We start from the raw sequence: 17,221 nt of genomic DNA, 5'->3' as shown, positions 1-17,221 counted from the left end.
CGCGCGAGACCTCGGGTCTCGCGGGTGACCTACTTTTGTATTATACCTCTCGAAAATCTCGCGACGTACAAAGAGGCGACTGCTACGTCACGCGCGGCTTTGACCGTTTTCCCCTGCCACAGAGAACGGAGGGAAAGTTTCTGCCGATGACAATGACTCCGGCGAGTTGACGGAAATCACAATGAATTGCCGGCGAATTCGCGCGATCTCGCTCACGATTTCCGTCGCGTGACAGGCGTATGTACGCGTGTGTAAATTCGTCCAGAAACTTTGGACAGTCGCCAGGATGGATATTTAAAATTCTCCTCGAGAACATCCGCCAGATTCTTTTTTTTCCACGGGTGTCGATGATTTGCGCGACGACAACTATTATATACTTTTCCCGATGAACTTGAAGACGAGAATCTGTCAGCGAACATATATGTACAATCGCGAATATTCCACGTTGTTTTAATTTCTCGTACTAAATTTGTGTATATATCTCTATCATTTATTGTCTCATTCCCGATGACCTTACTATCGAGATGCTGATGAATAACCACTTGGCTGAGACGAAAAGCGCGCGGACACCGTCAATCGACGATCTCGGGGTCGAGGTTAGTGGAAAATAGCTCAATGATAAAACAGCCAATAAGATTGTCAAATATATATTTATATCGACCATTTTCTAGTGACAAGAATAAAATATTTTAAAATGTAGAAACATTATATAATCGCGTGGATATATTCCTAATCCTAATAAAGGTATTCGAGGGATTGCTTTGTCCACGTGACAACCATATGTCGTGTTTGTCATGGCGGATTTATAACGACAGATAAATCACCGGACTTGTCGCCGACCGCCGAACGATTCGCATATTTTCGCGATGCGAGATCTTTTATATTCTGGCAAAACAAAGGTCCAACAGCGGACTCGTAGAATAGCACGCATGTGTCGAACTTGGCACATAAAGTCCAATCAGATATGTCAATTTTCTAGTCTTCAAATACACGTCAAAAATCGCTTTTACTCTGCGTTTGAAAAAATTCAGAGCGTATCGAGAGATCTTTCCGCATTGAAAATAAACTTAAAGGAAAGTGAGAACTTTCAGACTTGTTAAGTGTTAAAAAGATGTTTTTCTGTAAAATACTGCGTGGAAATGAAATGTTCGCTTATTTATCGCCCGCTTTTTCCGACTCGTATCACATTGGCGTCTTGTAATAATGATACCATTAAATACTGACATTGTTTAATTTGGCACTAATACGCGTTCGAGATTTTATTTTCAAGAGTTTCTGCCGTGTCCTCGTGTGTCACGGACATATATGAAAATATGTCTCGCAGACGGCTAATGAAATAGATTATTGGATCTACGTTGACTTTATGATTTCTTTTGTGCAGCGTCTCTCGCTGCCACCAGATGGATCAATCGTTTATTTTGCTCGATCGTACGAGAGGCGTGGAAAAGATCATTAATTTCCGTATGTTTCCCTTTACCAGCGGGATCCAATAGCTTTGAAGATTGCGTTAATACGAGACTGCTGTTGCGTTTCATGCAGTTTCCTTCGTGAATATTAAAAAATTAACAATTTCGTTGTCACTATATATTTGAAGATATTAATCATCATATTACACATGCGACAGTATTTAAAAATTGTCAGAAGATACATCATAAATATATTTGCATAATTAAAAACATAATTATTTCTCACAAAAATACCATACGTAATTAAGAAGTCATATCACGTCGAGTGTATAAAGTTTCTATTTACGAAGGAATTTTGGAATTATACATATCTCATATGCATTCCGGAAATGCGTTCAAAGATTTTCAATTTATCTTGAAAATTTGTTGGCATATGCTTTTACGTTCGCGGATTTGCACTCACCAGAAACGCTGCGATTCATCTTAACGAGTTGCTTTGATGCCATCGAATCGTCTGGGTACACCTTAATTATGGCTCTCTCCGCAATTCGCTTACGATTTCGAAGTCAAGTTTCGTGTTCAAGATCGCCAGGTTTATTATTTCTCGACGCGATTTCCTTTGAATCGTTTCGTATCGCGCCCGTGAACCTTGGAGGCACTTTTAGGGGCCATTGCTAATAAAAATTATCATTTTACTCGCGCGAGATGCATCTCTGTATTTCTATCGGATATCAAACGCATTCTGCGGTTTATTTTCCTTCGACAAAAGTCGTGGGTTTAATATCGTTGTTATCCTTGTATATCGATGGTATTCGCGATTCTCCGCGGATCAAAATAAACCGGTTTCCGCATAAATTGGATTAATATATTCAATTCAAATCTTGAATCAATTTTATACATTGGTAAAATATCAACGATAAAGATGCTGATTATTGCATTAAAATACATGATTGACATGATGATAACATTTGTTTAAATTAAAACCGTTAAAGTTATGCTAGACCGAAGCGCGATCAACATTGATACATGTTCCCTTCGTTAAATGCTAAGATAATTTCAAGTTTCTTGCCTAATGACGCAGACGCCCGAAATATTCCGATGGCTGAGTTACATCTCGCAGATCTTAAAGTTGTCGTTCTTTCGTAGAACTTCTATTTTCTTCTGTGCCGCGAGCATATAGCGCAAATGCGTTCTTGGCACCGAATACGAATTGCATTCTTCGTCGATGTCCCCCCTCGAACGGAAGAACTTGACAAAACACAACGATGAGTAACGTTACGAAGAGCAAAAAAGTGGCGAATAGTCGAGAAGACACAGACACACACATCGATCACTTGTTCGACTTTATGACTGGACTTGAAACATTTACGCTCACATAAATGCATGGTTTAAATTTTACTCCATTATTATATTCAAGATTATCGATTTTTCTGATCAATATAAATTTTGTTTAATGTTTGAATTTAAATATATATATAAAATTATATTCTTTAATTTCTCAAGCTTAGGCTATTATAATCTTAGAATAATTTATAATATCTCAAAGGTTATCGATATCGCGACATATATGAAGAAAAAAATCGACTCTGGATCAATCGAAGAATCGGTTACGAAAAATTTAACGCTGCAAAAGAGAAATACAATACGCAAGTCGAACAAATTAGCAGTTCAAAGAGACAAGGGCGATCAGTACGTCAAACGACGAAGTAACTCAACTGAGTGACATCCTTGGCAAAGGGCCACAACAGCCCTGCCCGTCGAGATGCGAACTCGACGAATTCTATTTCTAATCTACGACCGATAAAGTTGCCACGATGGGCCGGGTAAAAAGAGGTCTTACATCTAGGTGGTCCCCGTTTATGCTGTTACTTTGGCGCCTCTTCGCCGCCCGTTTCTCTTTAAACTCGACTCATTGAAGCGACTTTTATCTCGCGACAATTTTCACCGATGGACTTTATCGCGAGGGTTTCGTTGCATCGTAGATTTGTGTAGCGATCCCTTTATAGTCGCGGAAAGCCTCGATAAGGGTCGAAAGAGAGAAAATGCTATTCGAGTCGGGGATAGAATTGAAGCTGTAAGCTCGGGTAAACCGTATCGGGGGATATTGCATCAACGATAATGCGAAGCGTTACATTTGTAATAGCGAAAATGTAATTCATTATCGCAAAGTGCTTCTCTAATTACATCCGCGCGTGCGAATTTGAAAGTATAAGCATTAGTGAACTATATATTCTGCATACGTCGAGTTGTATCAGTAATAATGAGCGAAATACGATACGAAACAAAGCGGGTCGTTGCATCTAGATTTTTTTTTTCACAGCAAGCTTCGTTTGCTTTATCATATTATCCTGTTACCTACATTTTTCCCGCGAATATTATCTTCAAATAGAAATTACAGGGCAAACAGGAATCACGAACAAGAGTTACATTATGTCTTATTTACTTTTACCTGTTTCCAACATAAAAAAAATTAAATGCAGGCCAACATCATAGTTTTCCTGAAATCAAAGTTTAGATATCTCTTTGATAGAATGATCGTATCTGCGAACTTATGATTGCCTCTGTAATTTCATTGCATTATGCAGATAGAAAAATGTGAGTGATCAATCTCGCCTACATGGCGGCGAACAATGTTTCTCCGTTAGTTGCAGCTGGAGAACAATATTAATCACGATTAAAATGTTGCTCGTGTAGAGAAAGAGAGAGAGAGAAAGGAGATGCTGCATTAACTTCTATTTCTGAGTAACGTTTTTCTCGGCAGTCGTAAATTCTTTATCCAGATCATTCGACGGCAGGCTGTACAGATGCATCTGGCACTCTAGATTTATCGGGAAAATAAAATAGTACTGTTGTAAAATTATTGGATATAAAATTAAAAACATACATATATATATTATCGCGTCAGCCACATCTGTGTAAAAGTTATGATTGAAGAAGGGAGGTGAGAGATACTACAATGACATGATATTAATGATCAATATTTGATATTGAAAGGTCTTTAATTGAGAGAGGTGTTGAACGTATAACGATTATTGAGGAATTTCTTGAGTGGCATGAAATCAAAATTGCACGTTGAATAGCATTTCGGTGTAACGTAATACCGTGTCGTAATCTCGCGCAAGCATCGACTAAGAGAGCCCAGTCACGCAATATTCAAAATGATCGCATTCGCAAACGCGCTTCTTAATGTTAATTAGCTTTAGCGTGCGCTAAGTCACGATCGCTTCTGCGAACAATTGATGTAAAAGAGAGAGAAAGAAAGAGAAACAAGCAATAATTAATCCGCTCGGATATTTTTAATCGCAAATGATCTCGCGAAGACTATAACCTTGTAATCGATATATCGCATCTGTTATTAGAAAGAGTATCATATCTCTGTTTAATTATTACTACGATAAGATATTCTAATATTAAGCTTATCTTTCCACGTGGCAAAAATTAAGTGATTAAAGATATAAGTGAGAGATTTATATTTCCCAAATTAAATTATTATATACGCACAGAAAAATATTATTCTATTGCTAAGTAAAATGATTACTCAGTTTACTTTACTTCTTTTAGGTAACAGTTATCTTATATGGTCAATTTAATGTAAGAAAATTTATTAGATCAGAAAAATTTAGTGCATTTATTTCTTTCAATTATATAATTTAATATTCTTGATTGAAGTATTTAATTTACTAGGATTCAGAATATATTTTGAATAAATTTGATGCTTGTGATGAACTTATGATAGATTTGCGGATATATGAACTTTTGAAATACTTGAAACAAGTAATATTTACTTGTATATAGTATGTATTTTTCTGCGTGTACGCACATGCCATATCACCTAGAAAATTATTTACTATTATTTTTCTTGAGGAGAGGGGGAGGGTATATTTTATTTAAAATTAATTTCTCACGCAGCGTATCACGTACATAAGTACGTACACATGCTATATTGTGCAATCTATTACTGTATTAATAATTATTACGTTCATGTGTATATATGCATATTCGAATGCATGTAAGATTATTAAAACTTACTTAACCAAAATTAATTACACTACGCTCCGCAATAATTGATTAACCCGTGTTGGTAGTTGAATTTATTGCTCCGATGATTACGCCATGTCGTTACAGCAAACGATAGTGTAGAGTCAATCTCCGGAGTAATTCAATAAGACGTAATCCATAGCGGCAACACGCGGCATAGAGGGAAGGCAGTCACGCGATATGCAAGGTGATGTTGTTCCGGATATCCGACGGCGAATGATTAATCTTATATACGTTGCGCATACCACGCGCGCGCTTATCGTTGTATTTTCAATTTGGGCTTCATTAAACCCAATTGTCCTTCGCAGAATGCCCAGGTACGTAACGCGGTGGAATATGAGGGCACGGCGGCGCCCGTGGCACGCAAAGCAGTTGTGACGCTCGGAGCGACTGACATTTCTCCTGGATTCTGGTGCGCCATAACGCCGACCACTTGAAATGCACTTGAAAACGATCGCTCGTATTAATATCTCGATCGCACGCTGTACATGCATACACCCGGCGAGATATTCGAACGGAAATATCCGTTCTCTCCCACATACGTAAACCGCGACGACCGCCGTATCCGCAGTTCGGGAAACAGCGCGCGACGCGCGCGTCTCTAATTAATTAATTCCGAAGTGCGACTGCGCGATGCTTCGCGTGAGAAGAATTACCGCGCGTATGAGAAAACGTGCTTATCTCGTTAAAATAGAACATTTCGCGGCCAAACGAGCTTTTCAACCAGTCTTGCGTATCCGTGAGTCATTATTTCTCGCGTTCTTGGCTCGACTACCTTCCTCTAGAACATTACCTTTCATTTTCATTTCTTTTCATCAAGATTTATAAGAATTTCTTTTCTCACTAGTGATCTTGCGCGTTAGATTGCGAAGCGAGAAGAGATATATATGTATTCTTGTTTTTTTTTTTTTTTTACACGCGCAGAGAAAAAAATTCAAACTCCGAAAGATTTGTATTCCGCGTCTGTCGAGTCGCGGTCTTTTTCCACTTTATCTATTCGCGTTGTTGACCAACAGAAGCCCCCGGGCATCTCTTGAAAGCGATTCTTCTACGTAGAATGTCATTTGCGAAGCTTCGCATAACAGCTCAGAGTGAGTCACATGCATTCGATATAAATTCTTGGAATGACCGACAGTGTCGGGCGTCGACGGCGGCGGCGACGGCGGCGGTGGCGGCGTCGCCAGCTGACGCGTGCCGCACTCCAGTCTTGTCAACAGGAAATAAAGTCGATTTCAATCTAAAGCACGAGGATATTGAAAGACACGATGGTGATTCGAAACACTTATGCGGCTGGTGTATCCAGTGTCGGATAATTCGCGTCCCTCTTGACGAGGCACGTAGAGAGAGAGAAAGAGAGAGACAGAGAGAGAGAGAAAGAGAGAGAGCGTGCCGTCTCGAGAAGCCGACTTACAGTCGCGTGGCAGACGGCCTTAATGGCCGCGGCACAGAAATATTTTATGGTGTTCACTTTCAGGCTGTCGCCGGATTTAGGACGAAGGTCGCCGCGCTTGGAGCGAATTTTAGCGATTTCGCCATCAGCGCGTTGCCATGACGATCGATGCTGGACGATCGCGAATCTCTGGAATACCCACGGGAGCGATGGACCAGACTCGACCAGTCGTATATTCATATTTTGTTATTACGTCAGCAATGAGAAGTGACGCGTGAAATTTTCAGCGCGCGTTGGGATAAATCCGTTATAGTCGCTATACGATAGAACGGACTTGTAAAACCTGCCGGAAGCGTTTTACCCAAACGAGACAAATGATATTGGGAAAAAGGGAAAAACAATGTAGCGTGGTATATCCCTTAACAATAGTGTACCATCCATGAAACTATAGATAAAACCTGCCGGAAGCGTTTTACCCAAACGAGACAAATGATATTGGGAAAAAGGGAAAAACAATGTAGCGTGGTATATCCCTTAACACAATAGTGTACCATCCATGAAACTATAGGTATATACGCGTACGTGTAGGCGAAATGGCAGTTGGCGTTAATTTGCCACTTCGCGCACGAGCGATCGGAGAGTAAATATAAATGCCAGGTCGCATACCGGATTATTGTTAACGAGCGTAGCGTCCATCTTATATTATAGGCTTACGGTGAATCTGGTTAAATTTAGATATTCCGAGAATACGTCGTAGCTACGTATCTTAATGAGCTATTGAAGTCTCGGCGGATTTAACGAAGCGTGTGCGACCGTCGCTATTATTAGGAAACCAAAATACCTCGTGTTTGGTTTTCCCTTTCGGAATCTCATTATATAGGTTGAAAAAATAAAACCAGTCAAGAACGACGAGACCGTAGGTAGGTCACTTAAACTGATCGTCCTCTACTTGCTCCGTTGCAGATCGAAGCTTTTTAGTGGCGAATGCGCAACAGGGACTATGCCACATTATCTACTGCTCGGACGGTTTCTGCCGGCTGACGGGCTTCTCAAGGGCCGAGGTGATGCAGCGTCCGGCGGTCTGCGACTTCCTACATGGACCAATGACGTCACCGCACGCGGTCGCGGCCCTGCGAGACGCCCTCGCCGCTGGCGTCGAAAAGCACTTCGAGATCCTTTACTACAGAAAGGACGGTGAGTACTGAACTGTCAATTAGGTCACTTAATCGCCGGCAGCAAAAAATTATTTGTTTATCTCGCGATAATATTGCTATATCGCGATAATTAAAAATATCGATTTATGGGAATAACGAGAGACGGCCCATCTGGATTATATAAAGTTTTCTGATATACTTTAATGTTAAATACACGATAAGGGATATAGTTTACTGTATGGATACGTAAGCGTGTAAATAAAAATACTTGGAGTCGCTTTTTAATTCTCCACTTGTGGTTTATGACAGTTTAGTTATACGTTTGTCATGCATGCATAATATACTGTGACATGTTTAAAATGGTATTGTCCTTGCGCGTGTCTATGTATGTAGAAAAGAAGGCACGTGAAGAAGGGAACATATTTCAACCTAAAGACATCTGTAAAAATTCTTTCCGCGAACTCGAAATCCGAATATTCTTAATTTCTCGTCGTTCGAATGACATTGTTTCAATGGCAATATTTTTTGCGTCTATACCGGATAGTGTCACGGAAACATCTTGCACGTTTCCGTCGTGGCCGTGATAAACACAAAGTATCGCGCTAACTTTACGGTTATCGCCGGCGGAAATAAATCAATATAACGCGTTGTCGCACGTGGTGATTTATTGGCCGCTAGTATAGGAAAGTCGCAAACGTAGTAGGCATCTTTCATCCCGTCCTCCATCCTGGATCTCTTTCTTCCAAGATAGGTGTTACTAGAAATTTATACAAAGACGTATCATTTAATATTAAATTAAAAATTGTTAAGTTTGATGGCAGAATATACTCTTTTTTTTTTTACGCAGGATTATTTTTGAAACGTGATTTTTAATGGGCATTTTTTTATGCTACATTTTATACTTATTTTTATATTAATTTTTTTACACAATTACGTGTTGAACCTATGTATTTATCCGGGAACTTCTTCCTTCGGAGCAAATCAGCTAGGAGGCTTTTTCACATGTAAGACGGATGTAGCAAGAGCTCCGTTATTTGGAGCAAAAAAGATTGAATTTGTTCGCAGGCCACTGGTTACTTCGAACTCGATTTTGCCGTAGCGTCTGACCTTAAGCCGCGGTGAAATCAATAGTCACCACTATATAATTTATCATAGTCATAGTGCAGAACCTCCCACTTCTCAAGTGCCGTCATGTAGATTCATATAACTAGTTTAACTTTTTCCGGATTTTTCGAGCGATACTTTTATGAAAAAGAAAATAATGAACTCTCTTTTATTCCATAAACAAAATTAACTCCGCGAAAATTCTTTTTTATTTTAAAGAACGTGCAAGAACACACGTGTACGGTCGGCGTAATAATAACGTAGCGATCATCACCCTTATCGTAGACGAGAAGTAGTACGTAATTACCTATCAGTGATCAATTAACAAAACACGTAATTGTTACTGTTACTCGAGTTAACGACTGCTGCGACAGCACAATTAGTACAAACGTGTTCCCATCCTGTTCTCATCTCCTCTCGTGTTTCTCAGCGTCCGGCTGACGCTGCAGCAGAATGAAAAGATCGCCTACTTTTCCGCTTTTCTCTCTCGGGCGCAAGACGAACGGGCACTTTGCTCCTTTGCGAGACGCGTTAATTAAGAGGCTTAATTAAATCTCGCACTACACAGAGAGCAGGAGTGTCGATGGAATGAAACGCGCGAGGAACAGCCTGCACTTGACACTTCCCGGGGCGAAAACATGGCGAATGTTAGCGTAGGAGAAGCGTGGAATAGTTACGTGCCCCCGGTGATTCCCACCCTTTGTTGAAATAACAAACTCTCGCTCTTCCCAGAGCGTCCGCGTATCATGTAACGTTGACGGCCACTTCGCAAGCCGAAGGAAAACATATACGATAGTTTCTATGAAAAGTCTGCTGGAAAAGTAGGACGCTTTGGGATATGGGCGATTTTCCAATCGTAATTATCTCGAGGCTACGCAAACTCATATATTTTTATGTTGACGTTATTTATCTTTGATTATTTGTGTTGCTTTTGGAAATATAATGCAATTTTAAGGCGGTTTGTTTCTCTTTACGATTATATTTTCCTCCAATATGTGAGATGAATAAATAAAGCCAACTGCGTAGCGGATTACAACTATCGAATTGTTTACTGCATCGACCGTTTTGCATTTGGCTCGAGGGAATCGATTTATGAATCATGGAAGGAGCGCGTATTTTCATGAGAATTAACGCGAGCTTTATAACCTGCGGCCTTGCATGGGACTCTTATACACCTACCTATCTACCTATATTGGTACAGTTACCGGCATAGAAAATTAATCAATGGACTGTCGAGTTTCGAACTACGTTTGCGCTATACATTAGATACGACTGCAGTTGGCTAATTACGCGAAACTTTTAACGACTGAATTGTAGCGTCACAATAAAGTTCAAAATTATGGGGAGAATAAAAAAGACATTTAAAATATTTTTAAAAGATAAATAAAAATTTTAAGAGATAAAATAATTTAAAACATTAGAATCAATTAATTAATTAAAACATTTAGATATTAAAATAAAAAAGTCTCATACGCGTTAAATGTAGGGCGCGAATAAAAGTTATAATTATTAAAAATAAGAACGATAAATTCATAAATGCATAATGTCGCGATGAAATACGTAGCTTCATTTTTTTTCATTGATAGTTAATTAAGATAAATAATACAATCGCGAAGAGATAAATCACGACTGTAACGAATCCGTGATGAAAATATAATTGGTAATCATCGACCGACTCGCTTTTACGGATATATATAACGTGGAAAAAAATTTTTTATCTAAATTAAAAGAACGATTATTAATAGTCTCGCACTGCAAAAATTGCAGATAGATAAGAGCGTATATCAATTATCCTGTCATAGACATGTTCGTTAACGCTAACCCTTTTGCGTTTAATGGAGCGAAGCTGTCAAGGGTAAAGAGACATCTTTGACAAATCGTTTTCATTTCAACAAGGAAACTTTCTGGTAACGATTGTTAAATTAACTTATAGTTTTCAAAAATCGTATCGATTAATTTAACACAAACGAGAGAAAGTATTTAATATTATTCTTGTGAGTTTTCAATCCTTTATAAATCAAAAACTAGTGATATCTCGATATTTTTTTCAGAAATAATTGATTTCACACAAATTGATTGAAGATTTTTTTGCACTAAATCTGGTCTGTTTTTTTTTTCGGAGCATGTATGTATATAAGATAAGATCTAAACGCATTTAAACATAATTTGAATCAAATTCCACGCATTAAAACTCGATTTTTCACAAGTCCATATCACCTCAGGCTTAATAGTGGAATCAATCAAACGCGTAATTATGTCACCGTGAGATTCATCCATTGATCTCTATCTCTCTCTCTCTCTCTCTCTCTCTCTCTTTCTCTTTCTCTCTCTCTCTCTTCCGCCGTTCCGCTCGATTTCTCTTGTTCACCTCTCCTCTTGTGCGAGGGCCATTTCGCGCGAACGCCTCCTTCAGAAAAGCTCTCCCACGTAGTTACGCAACGCACGGCTCGCGGCCGCGAGGACGGCGTGTTTTGAGGCGTCCAAGAATAGCCCCGTGCTCGTATTCCAACCCCTTCTCTCGTTCCTAAAACACCTGCCTGCCCTCCCCGTCCGTTATACCCTCTTTTCGCGTGTGTCCCTCCCTCTCCCACACGACGACGACGACGACGACGACGACGACGTTGCCATTTAGTCAATGACATCACGGAACGGCGCACCAACTTTCTCTCTCTCTCTCTCTCTCTCCCACCCGCGTGCGCTTTTGGTCCATCGCCGGTGGCGTTTACCACGTGTGACGTCACGACAACCTACCGTACCCCTCCATCGTCCTATCCCCTTCCACTCTACGCCATCGGCAGCGACGATAGCTGTAAGCTCGGGCACGGGCCACAAAGCTCTCTGTGGCGTCACAGGACAACGACCCGGTGACTGGCGTTCGCACCATGGCCGGTCGGTCGATTGGCTCCTGGTCGGCCCGTGGCTGCGGACCCGCGGCACGATTTCGAAAGCTTCGCCGGGGAAAACGGCCGGCCGGCACGGCACCGCCTAAGATGCGAGCTTGCAGTCTCCGCGGCGGCAGCGAGCCAAGCTTTTGCTTACGTTTGGACCGTTCGATCGCGCGAGATGTTCGAGTGACTTTTTGGCAGATTCATCGAGCTTGCAGTTCTCTCGGTGCGTTTCGTCGCGTAAAATAGTGGCTGTATTGAATGGTTCATGAGAAATTGTTGCGGAGGGACCGGAATAAAACAAATTTTATAATTATTATTGAAAAGGCAGGCTTGATTAAATTATGGCAAACAAAGAAACTGTTGCTCTTGTGATTACGTGCTGCAAGTATATGATTAGCGAGATGGCGCAATTTTTGGTTCGCTGATATAACTTGCAATTTTTAATACGCTGAGAAATACTAGCTTGATAATTTCAACATACTGTATGACGAACTGCTAAAAGCAATATTATACATCTTTTCTATTTTATTCTGCAATTTCTCAGAAATTTAAAAAGGTTAATATATGACGTAAATGTAGAAATCTGATTATTATTCTCTGCGTATGATGATAATGTGATTATCTACTTATTTAAGCAAGAGATAAAAGTGTAAAATTACGTTCTTTTTTCCGGCACGTGCAAACTATAATTTCAATTGTTTCTTTAATCTGCGAGAATTTGCGCACACGCAATTGAGTGAACAAAAATCTCAAAATAACACTTTTTATGCTTTAAATTCGCCTCGTCGTTATTTCGGAAAATCTCGCTTTCGCTTTGAAAGGTGTCAACGTATTGATCAGGCGAATGCGCAATATCGCGCGCTGCGTTATCTATCCCGTTTGGTGAATAAACTCCGCGATTTACGAACAGAGTTTCCGATATCGGTTTCGCTGCTGTGTGCCGGGATGAAACTCGCGCATACTCCGGAAAAATCTATATTGATTCACGGCGCAAACTGTAAAATGTTTAAAAGTTTGATTTTTTCATAACTATCATCACAATTATTTATAATTATCATTAAGGAGAATTCTTTGAAAAATCTGTTATAATGGGATCGCACAATATTACTATACGCATATTGAGATCAGTAAAAATTCCTCCACGCTTGTCTACGAATATTACCTGTTGAATTTTCACGAAAGTCACGTAAACACGACCGCAATTTCTGCGTCCCGAGGGAACGGCGCGATACGGAATAGCGCGGGATCTGCTTGTGAATCTTTTATATTACGCCGGCGAAACTGTAAGCTCGATCGCGCCTCCGACAAGAGACTCATTCGTCCTCGGGATCGCTATAGAGATTCCGCCTTCCTCGCGAAATCGATTTCCGGCCTGTTCATGCGAGGCTTCCCTGAATTCCGCTGGGAATTGGCGCGAATAACGAGCGATGAGCTGCGATGCGGAGAGCCCGGAAGAGGAACAGGAATGGACTCCCGTGAAATTGTAGGTTTAATTTACTCTCTTAATATAATTAACGTTATATTTTATATCGCTCTTCCACACTTTTTCCTAAAACGTTTCAACTATATCTTGCCACGTCGTGGGCGTAACTCTGCGAAAGTGAAATTAGATTCTTTTTCGCGCGATTGTACTGAGGGAATTTTAACGGCAATTAAGAAAAATTCATATTTTGTTATCTTTTGTTGTCTCGCGATTCACATACATCGGGATAAGATTATCCAAACCATGTGTAATTTTTTCGTTAAATTACATAACGGCAATAAAATATAAGGGTGAAGTTTCGAATAGGTGAACCCTCCGATTTTTTCAGTTTTTTTGTTTTGACCTTGAAAATGACCTTGTCGCAAATTTTCATTATCATATTTGTAATCAGCGTTAAAAAATACAAAAAATAGTGTAGTTTCAAAAAAATCGGAGGGTTCACCTATTCGGAACTTTATCCAAATATAATATATAATATCGTAAGGAATAGTTAAAATAAAATATTTACATTCTCTCTCTCTCTCTCTCTTTCTCTTTAAATTTTGTAAGCCAGCTTTAATTCTATTTGGCTACCTGACATTCTAATTTTTCTGCTCGCCCACCGATTCTCTTTATTTATACATCAAGATATTTGGCGAGAAGGTCAAGGTTGCTTTTCTTGATGTACATTTTTACTACACAAACGCGTAATTAATATTCAACATTGGGCGTCAAAATATCTCGCGACGCTAAGCAGAAAAAGTCCCAGCCTCCCGGACTTTTCCGATCGATTGTGGTATTCCCGCGAATCCGTATAGCAAAGTCTTTCATAGAATCGAGTTTCCAGCATCATCCTCGTGATTTACGAAGCTTCTCTGACAGGAGCTTTCGATATAGCGAGCTTTATTGAGCTTTGCGTTTGCTATCTCCGCGAGTCGACAAAATTCCGACGTCTCGTAAATTTTTGTTATACCGAGTATCTCATACCGAGAACCTCAAGGTCCCGCAGTTTTCGGTCTTCTCGTTTCATATACTCTTTAATTTTGAATCTCGACTCTGTTTAAAAAATTTGTCATGCTTCTCTTCGTTCAGATTAATCAACGACGAAGAAATACATTTTGTTATTCTAAAGAAGGGATGGCAGTTATGAATTTAAAGTAGCTTACCGTCTAACATCTTTTATAAGGTTTCCCGAGAAGCGAAAGCATGGCTTTATTAATATCTTATTACATGCGATGATCATATTTGAAATTATAGCAGAAAGCCTCTGCGCAATCTATTGATATACAAAATAGAATGCAATAATGCTTCACGCATTGTCAATAATTGATCTCGCCAAGATAATATATGAAACCTATAATTCAAAATGATAAATGTTTAGATTAACTTACACCTCACGGATCATTTTCATTTTTACATATATTATAGAGGGCACATTCCTAAGTAACACGCACTTTGAATTTTGTGGCGCTCTCTTCTGGTTTCAGAGATATGCGATTTTAAAGTATCCTAATTTTCGCATTTATTTCTATGATCTTTTCACTATATCTTACTTGCGTGTTTATGTTTTTTTGTTTACATTGGGTCACTGTTATAATATATGTAAAAATGAAAACGATTCGTGAGGTGTAAGTTAATCTGAACATTTACCTTCAAAATATATTAAAAGGTTTATTTAATATTATTCGGGTAAAACTGCATATTAAAAGTTTTATTTAATATTATTCGGGTAAAACTGCATAAAAGGTAACATACTTTCGATTTTATCGCCACATAAATATGTTGTAGGGGAGTTTCTTCTGAGTAATTTCCCGCAAGAAATATAAGTGGGGGACGGCATTGGTTTAGGACATATAACAAATTAAAGTTTAACAGTTTTAATGTTTTGTCTCAAGTATTATAAAGTAATTAGGAAAAGTGAAGTTTGTATACGTTGTATTTGTTGTAGAGCAGACATGGAAAAAGTGTTTGTTTACATTCTGGGATAGGTACACAGTCATGGATATTTTGTCAATAATGTGTTTCTCGCAGTTCGTTAACAGCCTTCAACATGTAACTACACGAATTTGTGAGTCTTATCTTGAAAAATATTATTTATTGAATGCATTGGCAGAGAAGGGGCCCCGCCTCTCTCCCTGCATCTCCACCCCGAGAAAAATCTAACCTAACCCAACCCAACTTTACTTTTAAAACTGAAAATAGGTTTGGGTTAGGTTAGAATTTTTTCGGGGTGAGGATGCAGGGGGAGGGACTCCGCCCCTCCCTTGCCCACGCGTAAATGTTATAAACCATTTTTTTTCAATGAAAATAAATTATAAAGCATACACATACTTTAATTTGTTATATCTTTTAAATCAATGCCGTCCCCCACTTATTTCTTGTGGGGACTCAGAAGAATCTTCCCTACAACATATTTAAGTGGTGATCAAATCGGAGATGTGTTACCTTTTATGCAGTTTTACCATTTTTCTTTTGGTCTCTCTCAGGGAGATATCGAACTTACATTTTTTATCTTATCTTCATTATTAATCTCGAAATGTTGCGTTTAATTTCACCGCATTTAGAGATCCGTTTTCGTTTCTTTCATAAGGGAAAAGCTGGAATTACACTGTTTTCCGTTCAACAAAACTAGTCCGTGTCTAGAAAGAAGCTCGTTCAATCGTGCTGACAATCGTCTAAAAATCGTTATTTCGGAAGAAAATGACTCCTATTCATATATTATTCGAGCGAAAAGAGCTACGCGCGCATCCGCAAAGGCGAAATTAGTCTTGCCGACAGCGTCGTCTACTGCTTTCGAGATTATTCTGAAAGAACTCTTCGTGTGCACGGTTGAAGGTAACGAGAAAATAGGGAAACCGAACTGTTGTATTCTCGTCTCGCAGGAAGCAAGACGCGTTCGTCGACGAGACTCGAAAGTTTGATACAATATTTGTTTGCTCTGTAGATAGCTTGACGCTAACTCAATCCTCGAGAGAATAACGGCTATATCTTGTCTCAATAATTTCGGAGAGCAAACAAACGTCGAAATATTGTTCTTCATTTACTTTTGCGCGAATAGATTGTTCATCTTTATGAAAGATTAAATGTAACAAAATTAAGAAAACGAATTTACGAGTATGTGTATTTCAGAAAAAAATACTCGACTACGCAAACGCGTGTGTCTATCTAATATGTCGCGAATAATATATCAAAGTTAATAATCGCATTCCGTCGTTTATGATGTTGTTCTGATGCAAATATACTCTATGCAAATAGATACGAATCTTTCGGCGATGAATGCATGTCAAGTGGGACATTCTCAACGCTCTTACATCCGATCTCTAAGGCTTGTGTGCTCCAAAATTATTACATTCCTGGGTTATGATTAAACTGCCTAAGCTCTAACCCTGACCGCAGGTAGACGGAAATATCTTTCCAACAAAGTATGCGACATTCTGGCGTATAATTAAGATCGATTCATCAGAGGAAGAGAGAGAGAGAGAGAGAGAGAAAACTGGGAAGCCTCTACCAAATTTTATCTACGTCGTACGATGACATTTTCCTGGGCGGATTGCCGGTCACGTGATCATTTCTGGCAAGTGCTACTGGTTGTCAAGCTTTCGGAGCTTGCGAGGCCTGATCTCGAAAGCATAGTATGAAAAGGGGACGAATCCGAGAAAGAGAGAGAGAGAGGGCGAGAAAGATACAGCGGATAGAAAGAGAAGAGGGATGAAGATGAAGAAGGGTAAGGTAATGGAGAAGAAGACAACCGGAGAGGGTGGATGGAGAAAGAGGGAAAG

The 17,221-nt window shown here is 39.5% G+C and overlaps 1 protein-coding gene across 12 annotated transcripts in view; it reads left to right on the top strand.

The window, feature by feature from the left end:
• LOC115243767 (potassium voltage-gated channel subfamily H member 6) overlaps positions 1-17,221 on the top strand; it is a 103,340-nt gene that overhangs the window by 10,092 nt on the left and 76,027 nt on the right. For 11 of the 12 annotated variants that reach the window (XM_029820975.1, XM_029820972.1, XM_029820971.1 and 8 more), the window contains exon 2: positions 7,798-8,028. In XM_029820975.1, coding sequence (XP_029676835.1) covers positions 7,798-8,028 — 231 coding nt within the window. Of the gene's footprint in view, positions 1-7,797; positions 8,029-13,042; positions 13,464-17,221 lie in introns of those variants that run through there. The other variant, XM_029820980.1, reaches the window with a different exon arrangement.

Source organism: Formica exsecta, unplaced genomic scaffold, assembly GCF_003651465.1.
Source record: "Formica exsecta isolate Colony F162 unplaced genomic scaffold, ASM365146v1 scaffold733, whole genome shotgun sequence".
Taxonomy (NCBI): domain Eukaryota; kingdom Metazoa; phylum Arthropoda; class Insecta; order Hymenoptera; family Formicidae; genus Formica; species Formica exsecta.
Note: the sequence above shows the minus strand (reverse complement) of the source record. Positions and strands in the feature narration are given on the sequence as shown.